The 23,336-nt window shown below is 37.4% G+C and overlaps 1 protein-coding gene across 3 annotated transcripts in view; it reads left to right on the top strand.

The window, feature by feature from the left end:
- opn7b (opsin 7, group member b) overlaps window positions 1-22,790 on the top strand; it is an 80,337-nt gene extending 57,547 nt beyond the window's left edge. The window contains exons 5-7 of one of the 3 annotated variants that reach the window (XR_012398216.1): window positions 13,297-13,631; window positions 14,575-15,706; window positions 22,632-22,790. Coding sequence is in view for 2 of the 3 variants with exons in the window: in XM_021469716.3 (XP_021325391.2) it covers window positions 13,297-13,631; window positions 14,575-15,057 (818 nt within the window). In the remaining variant the exon portion in view is untranslated. 3 annotated transcript variants of the gene reach the window in all.
- Window positions 22,791-23,336: the final 546 nt, after the last annotated feature.

Below are 23,336 nucleotides of genomic sequence, written 5' to 3'. Positions count from 1 at the left end.
AGTAAACCGGAGAAACCAGGGAAAACCCACGTGAGCATGGTGAGAACGTGTAAACTCCACACAGAAACGTCGGCTGGCTTGGTAAGGACTAGAACTAGTGACGTTCTTGCTGTGAGGCAACAGTGCTAACCACTGGGCCACTGTGCCACCGATCTAGGAAAGGATGATGAGTAGGGGTGGAAGGGGGGATTCTTCAAAACGAAGATGGCTGTTATTTGGAACTCAGGGTAGTTTTAGTGGCTTTCGGAATCGTCTGATTGGTGAATCATAAATTAAATAATGCTTGAGCGGCTGCATGCAATCATAAGCACATGATCCTCTCGAAATTAGCTTATAAATAAACTTCACTTTGAATTGACCGCATTTGCGCTGATATTTCTGAGAGTGTTTTTTGGGAGAGAAGAAGCTCAATTTCTGCAGCGCAGCAGTTCAGACGCTCACAGACAGCCACGATTCTTGTCATTCAGTGTAACCCAATTCAACAAATAATAGATGGAGCGCTGCCGATTTCAAACAGAGAAAGGGAGAGAGGGGGGATGACTGCTGTGATAAAGAACTCTCTAACATTTTTTAACTAACACGCATCATAAACAACATGTAATAAAGCTATTGATGAATTTTTTACGTTTCATTTTAGATTCTCTCTTTTTATGTGTGTGTGTGTGTATCCTGTATTCCTTATATTATGTTCACACATACACAAGTATAGCAACACAAGTAAATTTTGACACTGTGGGGACATTTGTTGGTCCCCATGAGGAAAACGGCTCAGAAATCACACAGAATGAAGTATGTTGAAATTGTAAAAATGCTGATTGTTTGCGAAGATTGGGGATACATTATACAGTGTGTACCATATAATACACCATATAACGTCCCTTTATTAATCCGGGGTCGCCACAGGGGAATGAACCGCCAACTTATCCAGCAAGTTTTTACGCAGCGGATGCCCTTCCAGCTGCAACCCATCTCTGGGAAACATCCACACACACACACACACACTCATACACTACGGACAATTTAGCCTACCCAATTCACCTGTACCGCATGTCTTTGGACTGTGGGGGAAACCGGAGCACCTGGAGGAAACCCACGCGAACGCAGGGAGAACATGCAAACTCCACACAGAAACGCCAACTGAGCAGAGGCTCGAACCAGCGACCTTCTTTCTGTGAGGCGACAGCACTACCTACTGCTCCACTGCTTCGACGCTTTTTTTTTTTAAAACATCAAGATCTCCACAGTATCTTGAAAATAGTTGTCTTTGTAAATAAAAAAACACTCAACGTGTGTGTTATAAAGGGCCAAAAAGATGATAAATTGTCCTATTCCTCCAAAAGCAGTCTTTATGTATTGGTTGTTTGTGTGATCATTCGTGTAGTGAAATCAAGCGGATGAAGGGAGAAACAGGCCAGGAGTGTGTATTAAAGTGAGCAGCGGCAGCCTTGAAATTGCCACCCACCCATGACTCTTGCTATTAGATGTAAGCCAACCCAACAAATGATTGATGAGGGCCATTTTTTATTCTGATTTCATTCAGCAAGATGTCATGGAGAAGCGAGCTGCTGTGATAAGAGACCTGTCTTATACCATTTACCTAAAAGGCATCAGGGTCACCCATCCAACAGGAGCAGCGTTGCAATGTTCTTTGGCCAGCAAGTCTATTTTTGCACCGTGAACTGAATTAGCCCTGCTGTTGTCTTCGTATTCTGTATACATCGTTTGTTCTTTGGGTCAGAAATGACCTGCCTTCACTAAACCTCTAAAATAAAGCAGCTGAACTTAATTTAGAATCTATTTTGCATGAAGAAACATCTTCATCACAAAACTCTGTGAATGCAAAGGCTTTCCTTTATTACTGTGGATTATTGCATCCATGTTTAATCAGAGGTCAACACTCGGTTTTGAGTCAAGTAAAGGGTATATTTGAAGTATTTTAATGCTAAAAATACCTAAAAATACAAGACAGTATTCATAAATGTTAAAGAAGCTGATTCTTATTTTGTATGTGTGGGTTTGAGAGGTGTGTGTGTGTGTGCCAGTAGTTTTTGTGGTGTAAAATTTGCTTTATAGGTCAAAATTGACCTGAAGGGCAATGGTTGTACCCTAAATCTGTACAGCCTTCATGCAATAACAATAATAATATATATTTTGTTGTCAGAATTATTATCCCTCCTGAATTATTAGCCCCCCTATAGAATTTTCCCCCAATTTCTGTTTAACGGAGATATTTTTTCAACAAATTTCTAAACATAATAGTTTTATTAACTCATTTCTAATAACTGATTTATTTTATCTTTGCCGTGATAACAGTAAATAATATTTGACTAGATATTTTTAAGACACTTCTGTACAGCTTAAAGTGACATTTGAAGGATTAACTAGGTTAATTAGGCAAGTTAGGGTAATTAGGCAAGTCTGTGATTTGTTCTGTAGACTATTGAAAAAACAAATAAATAAATAAAAAATAATTAACTATATATATATATATATACAGATGTATAAGTGCAATCCAGAGTCGTAGTCAAAATAACAGGCAGATGGTCACAAGGCAGGCAGCAGACAATTTAAAACAATCAAACAAGCCGAGGGTCAAAAACATGGCAAAGCAAGACAAAGGTAACGGGTTGTAATGTCACTAAACAGATAACAAGACTCAGAAATGAGTGTCTCAAAATACACTGAATATATGTATGTGTAATCAGTCATCGAGCAGCATCAGCTGTGAAAATGTAGCGTAATCAGTCAGGATCTGGAACTAGTGCACAAATGGGTTTTGTAGTCCATAATGAGGCAGGATTGTAGTTCGTGTGAGTGTGAATGTTTTTCAGCAATCTCTGATGGTTAGATCGCTGGTGATCGTAATATATATATACTGTCTCCAGAAGAAAAAATATTATCAGACATACTGTGAAAATTTCCTTGCTCTGTTAAACATCATTTGGGAAATATTTAAAATAGAAAAAAAAATCAAAAGGGGGCGAATAATTCTGACTTCAACTATATATATATATATATATATATATATATATATATATATATATATATATATATATATATATATATATATATAGTTAAGCATTTAAATGTCACTTTAAGCTGTATAGAAGTGTCTTGAAAAATATCTAGTAAAATATTATTTACTGTCATCATGGCAAAGATAAAATAAATCAGTTATTAGAAATAGGTTTTTAAAACTATTATGATTAGAAATGTTTTGAAACAGTCTTCTCTCCATTAAACAGAAATTAGGAAGAAAAAAAATAAACAGGGGCGCTAATAAGTCAGGGGGGCTAAAAATTCTCACTTCAACTGTATACACACACCTTGGGGGGAGGGCTAATAATATTGACCTTAAAATAGTTTTTAAAAATAAAAAAACTGCTTTTATTCTTGTCAAAATAAAACAAATAAGACTTTCTCCAGAAGAAAAAATATTATCAGACATACTGTGAAAATTTTCTTGCTCTGTTAAGCGTAATTTGGGAAATATTTTTAAAAGAAAAACCACAAGAGGGTGAATAATTGTGACTTCAACTGTATATGTCAACAGGAGGGTTAAACTGAAAATCCTGGTGGGTTGATGTGAGAAAGCAGATTTAGTTTTTTTTTTTTTTTTTTGTCTTATACCATAAAAACATGCATGTGATATGAACTGTCACCATGTGACTTTCAGGACAAAACAAAGAAAACAGAAACACACCATTGCCAGGAGCTGCGTTGAGACATTTTTGTCCACCGTCCGTGAGGCCAAATGAGTACATCAAAGCAAGATGTAAGAAGGTTTTGTGTATCCTTGAGCACGCAGTAGGAAAAGTCTCCATCAGGCACTATTCAGAAGATCCTCTGTGGAATCTGTTTCTTCCACATGAAAAGAACCTATATAAACAAATATGTTTTGATATAGGTTTTTAATATATGTGACATAAATAAAATTGGCTGTTTTCCTAAACTATATGTACATATATCCACATGTATAAATGTACACATATATGAACCTATATAGGTAGATATATGCATGTACATACAGGAAAAGTAAATAATATTACTATATTATTTATAGTAATATTATAATAATATTATAGTATTCATACTAATACTTGAACATTTGACACACCAGCTCAGTTTGGAGTCATGAGAGAAGCCACTTTGAAATGTGATCGCGATGAGATTTTCGATAAAGAGCCGTTGAGAGATAACGCTTCCATTTTTCACAGAGATTACCTCTTTTACTCTTCTCCCCAACCATCTGCCCGCGCTGTCACATCACTTATTGTGATCTTTCACCTTAAAATGCAGATCCTTCCTGAAGGGGTTCATCTCACACCGGTGAAGCATTCAACTGTAAAGCACTTGTTTCCCTGAAGAACAGACTCCTGCCCTGCTTTTCTTTTCTTGTCCTTTTTTCCTTTAAACTGTTTGTGGAGTCAAACTGATGACATGATGTCCACAGCAAGACTTCCTAGCTGCTCTTTGCTTGTTTGTTTGTTTGTTGCACATATCATATACTGTGGGGGAAATCAGTTTTGAACATGTCGTGGGTTTAATATATTTCTGAAGGAGCTGTTGACATGGAATTTAACCAGATTTTGGTAAAAACCCAAACATAAATAAGTCACATGCATTGCTCAGGTGTGATTTGTGTAAAAATCTTGATGGTTCTGTGGGTCTCGTCTGTCTAAACTGCTCTTTATGTTGTATTTTCTATTGGATTTAGGTCAGGTGATTGGCTGGGCCTTTCTGCAGCTTGATTTTATTTCTCTAAAAGCATTTGAAAGTCTGCTTGTCTGTGTTTTGAGATATATAGTCTTGCTGAAATGTCCACCCTGGTTTCATCTTCATCATCCTGCTAATGTAGATGTTGAACTGAAGCAACTAATATATTTATTTACATTGATGAAGGGCAAAGGGGTTGCTAAAGAGCTAATGGGAGATTTCAGCTGCAGTCTGGGCTTTCACTGCCTTTCTACACCTCCCTTTCTTCATGTGTTCAATACTTTTTCCCTGCATCATTTCATTTTATTACATGTAACTTCATTTGTAAACTAATTAGATGTGTTGTTGTTGTTGTTGTTGTTGTTGTTGTTGTTGTTGTTGTTGTTGTTGTTGTTGTTGTTGTTGTTGTTTTGCATACATGTAGTTGCCATTGTTGCCAACAACCAGTGAAAATTTTGGTGAAAACTCAGCGATCTTTAAAAAAATGTTTTTTTTTAGAAACATTTTTTTTTCCCCATTGTAAATGAACACAAGAAGTAAATTATTAATTCTAAAACCTTAACAGCTGTATTATCCAGGTTAAAAAAAACACTTTTTTATTTAAACCTCATTGGGTTTTTATATTTCTGTCATATTTGATCATCCTTTTTTATATTTCATGATTGCATATGATCTGTGCCAAAAAAAAGTCAAGTATGGAGTGGAGGTAAAAATAAAAGGACAACCCACAATTTCCTAAATTCAGAAGTCACAGCCTTTTTCTATTTGAAATTATCCTATCAGAAGTATAACTGGGCTTTAATGATATTTATATATGATCAAACTAGTGTTACTTTTGTTAATTCATGCTCGTCATGAGACGGACAAAAAAAATAAAAAAGAAGTGTTTTACTTATTTTCGTGTCCCGGGTGGAATAACTTGAGTGAATACCTGTAAATAGCAGTCTTAAAGCGGCCACGTCTATTTCCCCTCTCCTGCAACCCTAGTGATACTAAACTTGTTTTATATTCGGTTTTGTAGTTCGGGCCTAAATAAATATTTGTTTTTAATAGTTTAATTTCATTTGATTGACTATATATATAAATGAGTGAATATTATCGATGCATTTATTGGGTAAAATTGCTACTTTTTACTTTCATTCAATGTGTTATTGGTCATCATTAATGCACTGTCACTTTGAGCGTGAGCAGTGCGGCAAAAATAGACCCAGCGTCGAAACTAACGTAGCACTGCTGTTTCAGCGACGCTCACGCCTTGTGCTGAAGCACTGCTTCTGCGTGCAGAATAAAAGTTTTAATCTGTTAACATGAACGCCGAAAAAAACATGCGCTGCTCCTGTTTGCTCACACGCTGCTTGCGGTGTGAAACAGGCTTAAGAGCTGTTATGATCACCAGCAATCAAGCAGGTGCAGATCACCAGAGTACTACAATTCGGACACTGAACCAAACTACAACCCCAATCATGCACTTCACACACACCAGTTCCTGGTTCCATATGATGACACACACATACAGACACACATTGAATTATTACCTGGACTATAAAGACTCCTCTCGTTTCCACATACATTGCTGAGTCTTGTTGTTTACCTCTAACATTATATCCGTGCTTGACCATTGCCTTGTTTCCTTGTTTACGTTGTTTACTGCCTGTATCGACCTCTTTATCTATAACCTCGACTATGCTTTTGGATTACCCTTATGCTCCTGTTTGTACCTATTGACTATTGCCAGCCCGACGATTCTTAATAAAACTGCATGTAGATCCTCATCTCTGTTGTCTAGCATCCACCCATTACAAGAGTAGATTTTAAAGCATACTTCCAGTTAGAGACTTATGTTATGTGATATATATTTTTAATACAAATGTCTTCAACAAATATTCCTAAATTAGTAGTTTTTGCTTGTTTGTAAATTCATATTTTTATTTTTCTCCATTTGTTGATGCTTTTGAATTGCGTTATGGCCCCTTGATCTCTCTTCCAACTATTTTTAACCTTAAAAAGTGTGAAAAAGAGACTTTTATGAACATTTTAATATATTAAACTGATATATCATCTGGGTTGGTGAGGTATATTACGCTACAAAAATCTTATAATAAACTGCAAGTACATTTTTTGTTATTTTACAGACTTATTTCTCTTTATATTATTTCTTATGCATTATATTATTGCAAACTATAAAAGTCACTTTGTTAAACTAAAGAGTTGTATTATCAAAATTAAAAGTTGACAAAGCAGAGATCAACATGCCATAATGCAATTCACAATTGTAAATAAATGGAAAACTGTTCGATAACAGATATATTTCTTACAGTGCAGAGCTATTTCACTATCTTGCTAATTTTATAATGCAATTCTTAAAAGTCCTATTGAGTCATTTCTTAAAACGAACCTAATTAATTTAAAATAAAAACTACATCTGATTGATTAAAAGACAGATAGCTTAGATGAACTAAATATTGCTTTTATTCGTCCATTGTAAAATACTTCTTCTTTTTTTTTTTTACATAGTCCTGTAATTTTATGGTGGCTCTTTAAAGCCAAAGGCTGAAGTGATTAAAGCCTGACTCACACACTCATTGCTGCGAGTGAGTTTATCTGTATACTTAAACCCTTTCCTTTACTGGAGCGATAACACTTTCCTACAGGCAAACTCTGAAGCTCGCTTGAGCTGCTCTCTTTACGGTAGTTACTGAAGCTCTGACTCATTTTTGCACATATTGTGATTCTGTTGTGCCATACTGAGCTTTTGAATGAGTCCTGCTTTTCACTTCCAATACTACAAAAGCAAAACTGGATAGGAAAGTTTCAACCTTTAGAAAGGAATTGCTGAATTTCACAGTCTGCTATGTTTCTTTGAAGGAGCAGGGAATAGGGTATATGCAGAAGGACTTTTTATTTTCAGTAACCCAGTTCAAGTTAATGCTGCTACAATATCTCTGCGTTTAAGGTTTTCTGGCAGTCAGTGCCTCACTGCCTGATTGATATACGATATAAAGTGGGTCTCAGAACATACAAGAAGCTCTGCACTGAATTCCATTGTTCCCCACCATGTCTTTAAATAATGGACATTTATTTGACCCCAGTATTTTTAATGGAGCTTCTGCGCTCGCCTGCTGCTACTGACAGCGCTTGCGTTTAAATTGCTTTCATCTCGTTAAACACTCGAACAACTAAATGAATGCTTAAGTTTATTTAAAGGTACTGTAAGTTTTTGACTCTTCTAAAGCAGGGGTCAAACTTTTCAACCGTGACCCCCAAAATGAAAATGCCAGTGACTTGCGACCCCCAATATCCTCTGAGGTGGTTATAAATACAGAAACCTTGCATGCAATGGCACACACACCAATAGACCCAAGTCTATTCTTCGTTTTAATTTTTTTACATGTATATCAGTGCTGTAAATGTGCCAGAAAGTTTAACCTGGTGTTGTAAAATCAATCTGCTGCATCTGATGCTATTGCTGTGTCATCAATATAATTACCCTAAGATTTGCAATCCAATAGAACAAGTATAAGTTACTATAGTAACTGTATAATATATATAGCAACTATAAATGGCTATTTTTTTCTCTTCAGTAGGTTATGGATAAAATATGATAATTCTTATAATTTAATAAAAATAAATAGATTTTTGAAAATCACCCAGCGTTAGTCCTTCATTCATTGTCCTGCGACTCCTCGGGCGGTCCCGATCCCTACTTTGAGAACCACTGTTTTAAAGCATAAAAATATCATGCAGATATTTAAGAAACATGCTGTGTACATCCTTGTTTATCTATAAAAAAAACAATGCTAAAGTCAGATTTTCTGCTTTGAAAATGTGTGTTTCGTGCCTGAACGCTGTCTTTGTTTTGGTCATTTTAACCCGCCCAATGCCAGTTCAGCCATTAATATTTCAGTACCCCGGGTTGCCTTGGTGTGATTCATTCAGTCATGAACGCTCTCAAAGCATGCGTCCGTGGCCAAATGCGACCTCTGGAGGACAGTAGCAGACTCCAAAATGAGACGCAGATTAGGTGAAGAAGCTCCAAACATTTCGGGTCGCAGAGCTGGCAACACTAGAAACACAAAATGTGGGAAATACTAAGAAAGCTACCTGAACTACGATTTTATTTCTTTTTCTCGAAGCAAAGTGTCTCTGAACCAGCCACATACATTTTTTGGTCATCCTTACTGCAAACTTATATATGGAGGTGGACTTGAAATATTTTATAAGGGGGTCTCAGGTAAAAAAAAAGGTTGGGAACCACTGTTCTAGGACACGAGCAAAATAATTAATAATAATATGAAAACAAAATAAAAGTTATTAAAATGGCTTTTTTGTCAAATAACATGTGAAAGACAATAATAATATTTTAAAATCTTTTTAATTTGATCTAATTTAGCTTCTTTTTAGACTCACTAAAGTTGGCTGAGCAGTGAGACATGACAAAATCACATACATTCAATGAAAGAATATGGGTAAAATTGACAAAAACATAATTCAAAAAACTTATAATTCCACCTGCATGTGTGTACAGGTTTAACCAATTATATTATAACATCAGAATAACATTATTTCACATTATTGTTCATACTGATTCAATCTTGTGGGACTTTAAAGGCACTTTATAGTGATAATGACCCTTATGCAGTGTTACAGACAAATCTGATCTTGAATTTTACACACCTCTGATTTACAATTCACGATTTAATCACGCAACCTTTGCTGCCTAAACTAATGGAATGTTTAATATAATACACAAACTATGGGAATTGTTTCCAATATTTTCACCTATTTTGTTTGTTCAGGAAAAAATAAAACACAGCTTTCTATTACTAACATCTGGAGCTGCAAACCACCATATTCAACATTTGATGAAATAATTAATAATGAACAGAATTTGGTACAGCCCGAGTAGTTTTGCTTAAATTAGGACCAGAGCGCAAAATGCTTTTGGCGGGAAATGGCGCCATCTTGTGGTGTGAGCGCATAAGTGGGACATTTATTCTTCAATATTTTCGCCTCTGAATAAATACAGCAATTCATCTGTGCTGTGCTGCGCAATCTATGCCAACCATAACTAAGTTAAACTTTAAAAAAAGAAAATAAAGCAAAATTATTTTGTATACACAGAAAAGCAAAATAAATCCATGTAAAATGTAATTATGTTTTAAAGTATTTTTCAAAAAATAACATTTCTAAATATGCATATTCTGTGATTTGTTTGGTTCGAGCACAAAAAATAAGCACCTGTGATTTAATATAATAAGAAGTGTTTTGTTTGACACATTTGAATGATGTTAGTTCAGCTTAATTTAGCAAAATGCATATTAATCCTAAACTCTTAATAATGTTTAAAGGGGACCTATTGTTTGTAAAATACTCTTATAAGGGGTTTAAACACTTTTGTGTGAACAGTTTGTGAATATAACCAGCTGCTAATGGTGAACATTTATTCATTATTTGTATAATCACATTTTGATTAGTGACATCTCTCCCATATTAGCATATGACCTTAGTCTTGTTTTTTAATCTGCCACTATGCTGACACACAGGCATGTGAAGCTTTAAAGAGTTATAAAGCATTTGTGTGGTATTTTGAGCGGAAACTTCACATACACACTTTAGGGACATCTTATTTTACATCTTGTAAAAAGAGGCATCGTAGAAAAAAGAGGCATAAAGTCCCCTCTATTAAAAGAAATAGGGTGAGTGGGTCGTTTCCTGTATGGGTTGAGTTTACAGATAAGTAGTATTTTTGCTTAAATTACCAGAGCGCAAAATGCTTTTGGCGGGAAATGGCGCCATCTTGTGCTGTGAGCGCATAAGTGGGACATCTATTCTTCAATATTTTCGCCTCTGAATAAATATTCCGATTCATCTGAGCTGTGCTGCGCAATCTATTCCAACCATAACTAAGTTAAACTTTAAAAAAAAAAGTAAATAAAGCTAAATATTTTATATACACAGAAAAGCAAAATAAATGTAAAATGTAATGTTTTAAAGTATTTTTCTAAAAGTAACATTTCTAAATATGCATATTGTGTAAGATTTGTTTGGTTCAAGGACAGAAAATAAGCACCTGTGATTTAATACAATAAGAAGTGTTTTGTTTGACACATTTGAATGATGTTAGTTCAGCTTAATTTAGCAAAATGGAGCGCTAATTCATTTTAAAGCATTTCAAGTCACTTTCATTTTAACTATCTTGTGTATTTAAGCTTAAAACAGTTTGCATTTGTTAAGCATATTAATCTTAAGCTCTTAATAATGTTTAAAGTGGACCTATGGTTTGAAAAACACTTTTATAAGGGGTTTAAACACAGTTGTGTGGCAACAGTTTGTGAATATAACCAGCTTCTAATGGTAAAAATGTATTAATTAGTCTGCAGAAACACTTTGAGATTGACATTTGTACGTGTCATCAGAGGTAAAAAGCCCTACCCACTAGTGACAATCTATCCCTTATCTGCCACTATGCTGACACAAAGGCATCTGTAGCTCTGCCTTCTTTTGAAAAGAGCACAATCTCATTTGAAATTAAAGCGACGGCCACCAAAATAGCACAATTATGATCAGGGGCGGATTTAACCAATAGCTGAGGTCTAGGGCCCCCCAATAAATATCTAGAACAGGGATGCCCAAACTAGGGCCCGTGGGACAAAGTTGGCCCACAGTAACATTTGGTTTGGCCCGCCATCCTGTCCGAGATGGGAAGATATAGGAAGAATGTGAGCATGATTTAGAGGTTGTCATTTCAAAACAAATGTAATGCGTGATTTACGTTGTTATTATTGCAATAAGTTATCATTTTAAATGTTATACTACATTAGTTAATATGATTTAAAATAATGTTCCTTATTATCTCATGAAATACATTAGGAAATGACACATGGCAACTCTGATGTAATATAGCTTGCTTTATTTACCTTCAGCCTTAGGCACTCAATGATATTTGGCTTTTGGCCCATAATACAAAAAAGTTTGGGCACCCTTGATCTATAAACTATATATAACATCGTTTTCTATCAAATTTCTAATGGTAAGAGTTAAACAAATACAATTTTAATGTAATTAAATATAATTTACAATAAAATATAATATTATTATTATAATGTAATGTTATGTAATAATAATATTTCAAAATAAAATATCCATCATGGAGCAGTCCAGCAGTCAAATTTATAAAAAAAAAAAAAATAAATAAATTATTTTTAGTTGTAAATCAATTTAAAGAAAACTGATCTTAATTTAAAATGTAAAGATTGCATTATTTTAAAATGCAGAAAAGATGATTGAGTGATAAAAAACAACAACAATATAAATAAAAATTAAATAAAATTAGAAAGGGTGCATTTTAGGAATTGGGCCCCATGGCTGGAATTGCTTAGCGCCCCAAAATCACTAAATCTACCCGTGATTATGATCGAAGCCTAAAAATGTCAGTTTCAAAGACTTACAAAGCATTATTTGTGTGGTATTTTGAGCTGAAACTTCACACACACTCTGGAGATATCAGAGACTTATTTTACATCTTGTAAAAAGAGGCATGATACGTCTCCTTTAAACAAATATAATTTTCCCGCCTATTTACTATATCTGCTTGTTAAGTGTGACGTCATGCGAAGCGGCTTCCGGGTCCAAGCGCTCTATTCAACTGAATGGGGAGACTCATGAAATGCTACTAATAAACGTTTACAAAGCGATTTGATTCTTTCGAATATCACGATCGCAATATATATATCAATGCTTAATATCCGATGGCCAGAAAGTCATTAATTTTTTATATTTTGTTACATTTTTGGTATTTGTTATGCAGCAAGCCCAGAGATTGTTGTGTACACTATGAGTTTATATAAAATTAACTTTAATGTGTGACAGGAATAAAACGCGATCATAAACGAATGATTTCTCCACTCAAATGAATGGCGGCTTGGACCCGGAAACAGTATTACATACGTCATCACTTAACAAGCGGATCAAGTCCCCTCTATTCACCTTAATCTCCGCAGACGAGCGGGCGCTGCCATTTGAATCTTATTGGCTTGAGACTTCTGGTCTCATTCACTTCCATTCATTTTTTGACGTTAAAAACTGCTCGTTGCGCTGCTTGATGTTGCAATTTGATATTTTCTTATTATATTATTCTACTTGGTCTGTATAGTCATGCAAACATTTGTTTGTAGAGCAATTAGTTTGACCGTTTTCTGCCGTTTATTATTTCTAGTCATTTTTCCCATAGGCGACTGAATCGGAAGTTCTAAGACAATCACGAAAACAAGCGCACTTCCGCATTTTAGAATAAGGTCAATTAAAAGAAAGTGTGTGAGTGCGTTTCTTGTACGGGTTGAGTTTACAGATAAGGATGTTTGTGTTATCTCCACACAAATCAATGAAGTTGAAACAAACTTCAGAACAAAAACTTGTATGATATCATGGGTAAGACACAGAAATTACACAGGAAAAATGTGACTTATGAAGGTAATTGGGGAAGGGTTTAGGGCACATAATACAGCCTATAGTTTGTACAGTATAAAAACAATGAAGACCTATGGAATGTCTCCACAAAAACAAATGTGTGTGTCTCCTCAGGTAATAAGTTCTCGTCGTGCCACGCTCGTCTGCTGGTGGTGGGTGTGTGGTGTTATGCTGCAGTGTTTGCGGTGGGTCCTCTGTCGGGATGGGGTCAGTACGGGTCCGAGCCCTACGGCACCGCCTGCTGCATCGACTGGCACGCGCCGAGCTCCAGCACACCGGCTATGATCTACATCGTCTGCCTCTTCTTCTTCTGCTATATCGTGCCCTGCTGCGTCATCATCCTCTCGTATTCGCTCATCCTGGTGACGGTACGAGGCGCTCAACACGCAGTGCAGCAGCACGTCTCTCCTCAAAACAAGATCTCCAATGTGCAGACGCTTCTGGTCAAGGTGAGCAGAGCCCATTCTAGACCATAAAAAATGTCTGTTATCTTCTCTGTGAATTTTTGATGTTGAACAGTCAACACTGCAAGTAACTTTTATTGGCATTTTAGTAGTTTGAAATGAGATACTGCTTAAGAAATAATACAGAGAGAATTAAGTCTAAAGCTGAAGTACTGGCAGTTTGTTACCAGGTTTTTATACTGCAACTTTAACACAAATCCAGACAATATATCACTTTAAACTATTAAAAATGGCCACGCAGGGGCGTAGTAGGTAGTGCTGTCGCCTCACAGCAAGAAGGTCGCTGGTTCGAGCCTCAGCTGGGTCAGTTGGCGTTTCTGTGTGGATCCCCTGCTGAAAAATCCAGCCTAAACCAGCCTGGGCTGGTTGGCTGGTTTTAGCTGGTCGACCAGGCTGGTTTTAGAGGGGTTTTGGCCACTTCCAGGCTGGTTTCCAGCCATTTCCAGCCTGGTCTTAGCTGGTCAGGCTGGGAGATGACCAGCTAAAACCAGCTTGACCAGCCTAGCCAAGCTGTGAGTCCAGCCAAAACCAGCTATATCCAGCTTAAACCAGGCTGGTCAAGCTGGTTTTAGCTGGATTTGGCTGGTCATATAAATTCGATTAATTTATTGGTTGGAACATTTCAGTAATTGGTGGATATTCTTGGGGACACGTCTCCTCCATCCATGCCAATTCTACGCCCTTGAAGGTTCTTTATATGGCATCTTTAATTCAAAAATGATGTTCATGTGGATTATAGTGTATTCAAGGGTATATTTATTGTTTGCATTCTTCTGAATACATCATATAAGCGTGCTTTTGCCATGGTTTGTTTATATGAATGTAAGTTGATTTTTCTGTCTCTGTGTGTGTGTGTGTGTGTGTGTGTGTGTGTGTGTGTGTGTGTGTGTGTGTGTGTGTGTGTGTGTGTGTGTGTTTGTGTTTCCAGCTTTCAGTGGCAGTATGTTTTGGTTTTCTGATGGCGTGGAGCCCGTACGCTGTAGTCTCCATGTGGGCAGCCTTCACCGAACCAGACCTGGTCCCTCCCATAGCATTTGCCCTGGCGGCAATGTTTGCCAAGTCCTCCACCCTCTACAACCCGATGGTCTACCTCGTCTTCAAGCCCAGCTTCCGGAAATCCCTGTGTCGTGATGCCACAAAGTGCAAGAGGAAGCTCTGCCCCTGCGTGTGCCAAACAGACACCCAACACCAAGGCACACCGAGCCTGAACACCAAGGACAAGTGCAAACTCACATGGGTCTCTAATGGATTGAACGAGAGCCACCAGTCCTGCAGACTCTGTCCAGAAAGACAGACAGGGAATTACCTGGACATCACGCCTCAGAGGACAGCACGAGTCCTGACAGGAACCACACACAATGAGGTGGCGCTCAGTCAACTGTCCAACGAGATTAACAGCGACTTTCTGTAGACACTCACCATGACAAACTAATGGAGGAATGCCTCCAGTACACCAACAGGGGAAATAGAGATGCCTTAAAGTCCTATACAAACTGCAAGAGGATGTGGAGTCGTTTAACTGAGCAAAAAACCTAGGCTACCTAGTAACAAGAAAAGGTTGATTTGGTAGCAAAACTGAATGGTTATTTATACAACAATGTTTTCAGTCAAAACAAGAATCTTTTTATGATTTTGCCTGTTTGTTTACACAACATAATTTAAGCAACAGAAAATGCATTTTATTTTGAAACAGCTCAAAAATGAACGTGTTTGAAAATGGAGACATTACAGACACAGTCAGAGGTAGAAATTTCAGCAGTGAAATGTCAAACACGGGCTCATTCTGAAAACATGATGGCGTGGACATTTCTGGAGATGGTGAATTATGTAGGCGGAGGTACTTACGGCCTCATTTAATTTTGTTAAACGAATGCTACGGGGCGGTATGATGTCGTTCCTTTTCGCACTTACCAGCTGAATGCTTACCTCCATGTGGAGGGCTTTCCAGCTTCAACCAGTTTGTCCTGTTAGCTCGTCGAGTACGTCGGCGGACTTGACACGCAGAGAGATGACCATGATGACGGGGATCAAGTCCGGGGAAGAATGGTTCCAAAAATCAGGTAAGACAAAAACAGAATCCAAAAAATAAAATGAACAAGTAAATAACAGGGTGAGAGTGTGGTAAAATCCTAAAACGTGGCAAAAAAAATCAGACGAGGGCTTTTCTTGTTCTGGATTGCTTCTGTAAATTGTGGTTGGGTTTAGGGAAGTTGTGGTTGTGCTCGTCAATCGATAAAATTGGTTGGGTTTAGGGAAGGAGGAGGGTGGGTCAGTCGATTGGTCGGCCGGCCAGTCATTCAGACAGACAGTCGGTAGACAGCGGCCTCTGGTGGGTTTAAGTGAGAACAGCGTGCGCGAACGGCACTCGCGAGAGAAATTTGAGATATGAAAAAGTGCGGATCCTCTCGCGGATTCGTGAAAACAAAAACTGCAAAAATACGTACCTCCCAGGATGTATTTTGTGGTCTCCAGAAACGTCCATGGGACTACGTTTTCAGAAAGAGCCTGGGTTGGAAATGTCTCACTTTCGACCTTAATGTGTTCCATTCAACTGCACATCACAGTTACATTTTCACCATGTAAGATGCAAATATTCCTTAACATTTCATGACATTGACAAAAACAAAAATAGAAAATGCTGGCTGTCCTTTGAATAATGCTGTTGGAAAACAAAAAGAACATTCCAGACTGCATCATAGAGCTAATATAATCAATTTAGAAACAGCCTTTAACTGTAATGGAGAAACAAACACAACAAGTGACTAAGGTGATTCGAAAAGCCAAGGTCATGTGACTAAGGTGATTTGAAACACCCAGGTCACATGATTAAAGTGTTTCAAAACACTATGTCATGTAACTAAAGCGATTCAAAGCATTGGTAATTTCAGAAGCGTTTCAAAACCTGGCGAATCTGCGTTTGACTGACAGTGTTAGAAGAAAACTCTATCTCATGTAGCCTAGCCGGCCGTGCATGTGCACGAATCCCGACTAGTACAAATATTCTAAAGTTATGACTTGATGTGTTTTAAAAATGTTATTTTTTATGACCAAAACAAGACATATTTATTCAGAAAGTGTTCATTCGGATGTCAGACCCAAGGCTTAATTTGTGCCGGAACAAGCCGGATTCGGCACCTCTGAAATCTAATCTAGCAAATCGTTTTACCGTTTAACCCATCCACTGTTTACTTTTACTTTCGTCCGTGACAAACCCCCCACCACCCCTTCTCCTTTCTGGGGTAACATGCCAGATCCATTACCCCGATCTGTTCTGGGACCTCGCAATTCGCAAATGAACCACTGGTCAGACCAATGTTAAAACAAACATCTATAGCTTCATCACCCTGGATTTGAACCCATTATCTCAACATGCTAGTCTGGAACTCTCACTGCTTCACTGAATCACTTGACACTTTAACTCTACAACATGGGGTTTAATACCTCAATTTGCTTAACTGTTTCTTTGCTGAAGCTATTCCAGAACAATACACTAAAATGACCACTTAGTTTCACTGTAAAGAAGTTTTCGAAACTTTTCGAAGCTGACACATTTGCTTCAACTGTTTCATGAAGCCTTGCTTTGACCACCTCTACTAACAAGGTGACAGTACCAAATACTGGTCTGTCCTAAATAATACCGTGTTTCTGACATTGCGTTTTTGTTTTGAAAACATTGTTGTGTAAACGTGAAGCTTTCAAATTGCAAGGGAAAACTTTTCCATTTTTGACTTTATCATTATCATGTAAAGGTAGAAGGACACATTTAGACCTGGCATACTTACCATCTCCAAAACTTCCCAGAATTGAAACTCTAGTTGTTATGCACATCATATTTCTTCCGAACCTGTATGCACAAACATCAAGGACGTACATGTTTCATCATGTTATTGCAATTCAACATGTCAAAATTGAAGCTTCAGAGTGTTGGTGAATAATATTTTGGGTCACACTTTATTTTAAGGTTCGATTCTCACTATTAACAAACCATTAACTATGACTTTTGCCTCAATAAATTCCTAATTTGCTGCTTATTGATATTCATTAAGATAGTAATTGGGTTTAGGTATTGGACAGGATTAGAACCGTCAAACATGTGCTTTATAAGTACTAATAAACAGCCAATATCTTAATAATAAGCAGTAAATAATGCACTAGTTAAAAGTGAGAATTATTACTTAAAGTGTTACCATATTTTGAATGTAGGTGTGATTGTTCCATAAGTCTATAATTTGGCTGTGGTATACCGAAGTGCAAAGACATGTTGTTCTATGTGAATTCTGATATTTTTGATGATTGTATTGTGCCATGATTTATGAATAAGTACAGCATGAAGGTTATTTATGATTGCCCCATATATGATATTTATACTGCCCACAGGTTTGGAAAGTAACATAAAGGTTTTTCTAAGATTATGGTTGCGTCCGAAAGCTTTAAAAGGCTTCCTTTGGAGGCTGCATTCTATCATAGGATGGCATCAAGGCAGGTCCGAATCCAAATTCTTCTTCACTTCCTGTCTCTGGAGGAGCTTTCCTGTTATTGAATCAAATTTTGAAGAAAGCATAGATTCACTTCCTTCCATGTCACACAATCCAGAGGGTTTTATTTCTGACAGCTAAAATAAAGAGATGACATCTTGAACCACCATTTGGATGTCAGTTTGGCATTTTGACCAATGTTTTCCACTTTTGATGCCATTTCTAGTTAAAGGTTTGTATTGTAGTATGAAAATATTCCCTTAGTTATTCTTCAAAGTTCTCACTATTTAGTTGTACATAATTAAATCATATTGCCATTTCAGAAGTCTGCCTGAAATCGGTTTTACGAGATGCCTTCATGTACAACGTAGGTCTCAAACTCGATTCCTGGAGGGCTGAACTTCTGCACAGTTTGACTCCAACCCTAATCAAAGACAAATAATCCAACTAATCAAGGTGTTCCTGGATGAAATAAATTCTGGATGGGCTCATCCCTATGTTCTGATCCCTTTGGAGGGTCCCTGTGAAGGGCTTAGAGCAGGGGGGTCCAAACTTGGTCCTGAAGGGCCAGTGTCCTTAGCTCTAACTTGCCTCAACACACCTGCCAAGAAGTTTCTAGTACATCAAGTAAGATCTTGATGAGCTGGTTCAGGTGCGTTTGATTAGGGTTAAAGCTAAACTCTCCAGGATACCCTGCTGAAAAATCCAGCTTAAACCAGCCTAGGCTGGTTGGCTGGTTTTAGCTGGTCGACCAGGCTGGTTTTAGAGGGGTTTTGGCCATTTCCAGGCTGGTTTCCAGCCATTTCCAGCCTGGTCTTAGCTGGTCAGGCTGGAAAATGACCAGCCAAATCCAGCTAAAACCAGCTTGACCAGCCTGGTTTAAGCTGGACATAGCTGGTTTTGGCTGCTCATGTCCCAGCCTGACCAGCTAATACCAGGCTGAAAATGACTGGAAACCAGCCTGGAAATGGCCAAAACCCCTCTAAAACCAGCCAACCAGCCTAGGCTGGTTTAAGCTGTTTTTTTCAGTGGCCCTCCAGGACTGAGTTTTGGACACCCTTGGATTGAAGCATAGGGATGAACCCTTTCTGAATTGAATGCAGTGTGACTCCAAACAGATTCTCTGTTCAAAGGATAATTTCCTGAAGTGTCCATCAGTTGTATTTTTCAAAATCTTTTATTAAAAAGGGGCCTTCGAAGCCAGTTTTGAACCCTTTTTTTGGAATGACACTTCAATATGGCACCAATGATTTTTTAATTTTGAAATGCCCTTTGGAGGGCTCTTTACCCATTTGAAATGCACCGAAAGACAACTAGCAACTTCTAAGCAGGTATGTGGTTGGAGTTAAACCCTGCAAAGCTGTGACCCTTGGGCTTGAGACTATTGATGTACAAACTCTGCCTCCAGAGGCAACTGCCTAAGCTTTCGGACAGCCTATGAAATGCAGATTTTTGTCCAGAAAGGTTTTTGTTACAATATTCGTTTCCCATCCTCATTTTCACTCTCTCTGAAAAACATTAGTGGGGTGTAACGCAGGGGTGCCCAACCCAGATCCTGGAGATCTACCTTGCTGCAGAGTGTAGGCTACTGTATGTCCGCAGTACACAGGTATTTTTATAAATGCTGTTTATGCAAAAACACACTGTTATGCGGCGAAGCAGTGGCGCAGTAGGTAGTGCTGTCGCCTCACAGCAAGAAGGTCGCTGGTTCAAGCCTCGGCTTGGTTGGCGTTTCTGTGTGGAGTTTGCATGTTTCCTCCGGGTGCTCCGGTTTCCCCCAAAGACAAACGGTACAGGTGAATTGGGCAGGCTAAATTGTCCATAGTGTATGAGTGTGTGTGTGGATGTTTCCCAGAGATGGGTTGCGGCTGGAAGGGCATCTGCTGCGTAAAAACTTGTTGGATAAGTTGGCGGTTCATTCCACTGTGGCGAACACGGATTAATAAAGGGACTAAGCCGACAGAAAATGAATGAATGAATGAGACTGTGATGCATGTTCAGAGCCTGATGAACCAATAGGGGGTGATGTGGACACTTTTATGCTGGGTTTACACCAAATTGGGAATTAAGTATCTGCACGAGTAAATTGCAAACAAATCAATGCAAACATGAAAACAGAGACAGATCATTGTCCCACGGATAAACGACACATAATATACGATGGATACCACGAATTGTCTCATTTTATTTGGTGTGAACCTAGCCATGTTGATATTTTGTTGTTTTTAGGTTGTGTTGGAAATTAACCAATTTACATCTGTCTGATGTTGGATATTGGCAACCCAATTTTTATTTCCAATCAATGTCCCGCTACGTTGGGTTACAACATCAATCTGACTTCATGTTGACGTCCTGTGCCTGCTGGGTCGGTTTAGTTATGTTTGATGACAGTTGGAGCTAAACTTTAGCTCCTAGCTACCCTAGGAGGGTAGATCTCTAATGCCAGGGTTGAGCACCTGGTGTAACGTCTTGCAGAAAATAAAGCTGTGATATTTCTGATCAGGTTATGTACTGAATTTATTAGCAAAATTTCATGTGACAAAGACAGGCTGAGCGTAATTCACAAAAATGTCTGTTGTAAAATATCAGGAACAAGCACTCTGACATTATTAAAAGTAAACTATGCATTTCTAATGTAGGGGTCTTTAGGAAGACAGCTACTTGACATCCGCTGACAAGACATCTGCATTCAATGGTTTACTCTTGGTTAACTCACATTTTTTGTCTTTTGACAGATGCACAGACGCATGTTGTTCACATCAGTCCAGCTTGATGACATTGCAGGATCACAACTCTTTTTATTTCAGAAGGGCAAAAACTGAATTTATTTTAAAATTAGGTCATTTTTTGGCTCAGAAACCTGCCGTACAAAAGTGAAAATTATTCTGTTAATTACTTACCCTCATGTTGTTTCAATCCCCTGAGACCTTCGTTCATCTTCTGAACACAAATGAAGATATTATAGATCAAATCTGAGAGCTCCCTCATCCTCCATAGACAGCAACAGTCCCGAGATGCTCAAAGTCTCAAAATGGTACCAAAAACATTGTCAAAACAGTTCATATGAAAAGATGACTCTGTTTGAAGTATACCTGGGCCTATAGCATTGTCTGTAGTAATTGTGGAACGCAGAACAACAAAGTTCTTTTTCTTTTGAGCGCAAAAAGATATTTTAAAGTGATAGTACAGTTGAAGTCAGAATTATTAGCCCCCCTTTTTTTCCTTTTTTAAATATTTCCCAAATAATGTTTAAAAGAGCAAGGAAATTTTCACAGTATGTCTGATAATATTTTTTCTTCTGGAGAAAGTCTTATTTGGTTTATTTCGGCTAGAATAAAAGCAGTTTTAAATTTTTTAAATCCATTTTTGGGACAAAATTATTAGCCTCTTTAAGCTAATTTTTTTTCGATAGTCTACAGAACAAACCATTGTTATACAATAACTTGCCTAATTACCCTAACCTGTCTAGTTAACCTAATTAACCCAGTTAAGCCTTTAAATGTCACTTTAAGCTGTATAGAAGTGTCTTGAAAAATATCTAGTCAAATATTATTTACTGTCATCATGGCAAAGATAAAATAAATCAGTTATTAGAAATAGTGTTTTAAAACTATAATGCTTAGAAATGTGCTGAAACAATCTTCCCTCCATTAAACAGAAATTGGGGAAAACAATAAACAGTGGCGCTAATAATACAGGGAGGCTAATAATTCTGACTTCAACTGTATAATGTTTCTGAACACTTCAACAGCTCTGTGAGGTGGGTAGGTGGGGTTGTAAATGTAAAACTCTGCTTGTCTGTAGCCCTAAACTCAACAATCATGCCTGAGAGAGAAAGAGTATCTTCATTGTGGCGTGCTATATCTATACATTGTTTTCTCTTTGCCACAGGCAGGCACTAAATGGTGCCAACTATACATACTTAATTTCGAACAAAATCAGGCAGAAATTAGGTTCTTTTTGAGTTTGTTTCAGCAGTTCAAATGTGTCAAAATGAGCTCTAAAAATTTTCGCGAGCTTATTTGAACTGCTGAAACTCAAAAAGAACTTTATTTTGGCTGGATTTTGTTCAAAATATAGTATGTTTAGTTTATGCTTCACATTTGAATATACCGAGACCTTAATGGGAACACAGTATATTGCCCTTAGTAAATGAACAGGCTAACCTGACGCGGGAAGGAACACTGGCTGCAGCAAGTTTTACAGTTTTTTGGCACACGAAAGTTCCTGTTTGCTTTATGTGATCACAGCTAAGTCAAAGAAGACGTTATGGTTCCATTTCAGGACTTTTGGCAACCGTTGTTCAATATGGAGGATGAGGGAGCTCTCAGATATATCAAAAATATCTTTATTTGGGTTATGAAGATGAAAGGTCTCAGGAGATTGAAACAACATTAGGATTAGTAATTTTTCATTTCAATTGTATCTCATGACCATTTTAAACAACTGGGTAACCTTTCAATCAGGTAGACCTGTTTCTGAAATCATTTTTATTATTTTTTTTTTTCAGGGAGAGTTTTCTCTTTTCTGAATTCTGGTGTACTGATGAATACAACGAAAATATCCTGTGATTTCTCTTCCAGTTGGACACTGGCTATCTGTACTCAACCACTGCCTATGCATTTATTTATGTATTTATTTATTTAATAAAATCAAGCCTCAAATGCAAGCGATCATGGTCATGTTTATTGATGAAATCTGTTGTTTCCTTCTGTGAATGGAGCGGAACTTAACCCTAAAATTAATGAGAGAAAATTGATTTTGATGAATTTTCTGCTTAAAAACATTATAAGAGCATTATAATGCAATTTGTTGAAATATGTATTCATTCATTTTCTTTTTTGGCTTAGCCCCTTTATCAATCCGGGGTTGGCACAGCAGAATAAACCACCAACTTATCCAGCATGTGTTTTAGGAGCGGATGGCCTTCCTGTTTACATGGTAGACTCTTAATGAGAGTATTATCTTAATCATATTAATACTACCTAATACTACTACTACTAGTAATACTACTATTTTTTACAAAATTATGCGCAGAAATAGCAAAAAAATGTTTAGTCAAATGCCCTAGTCATAAATTTGACTAATACAAAACACTACTTTTGGTATGTGCGTGCGTACGTGCGTGCGTGCGTGCGTGCGTGCGTGTGTGTGTGTGTGTGTGTAAAAACTTGACCAGTATGTCATACAAGTGTCATTGGTTGTTTCTGTTTCG

Source organism: Danio rerio, chromosome 23, assembly GCF_049306965.1.
Source record: "Danio rerio strain Tuebingen ecotype United States chromosome 23, GRCz12tu, whole genome shotgun sequence".
Lineage (NCBI taxonomy): Eukaryota > Metazoa > Chordata > Actinopteri > Cypriniformes > Danionidae > Danio > Danio rerio.
This window is presented reverse-complemented; position numbering and strand designations above follow the sequence as displayed.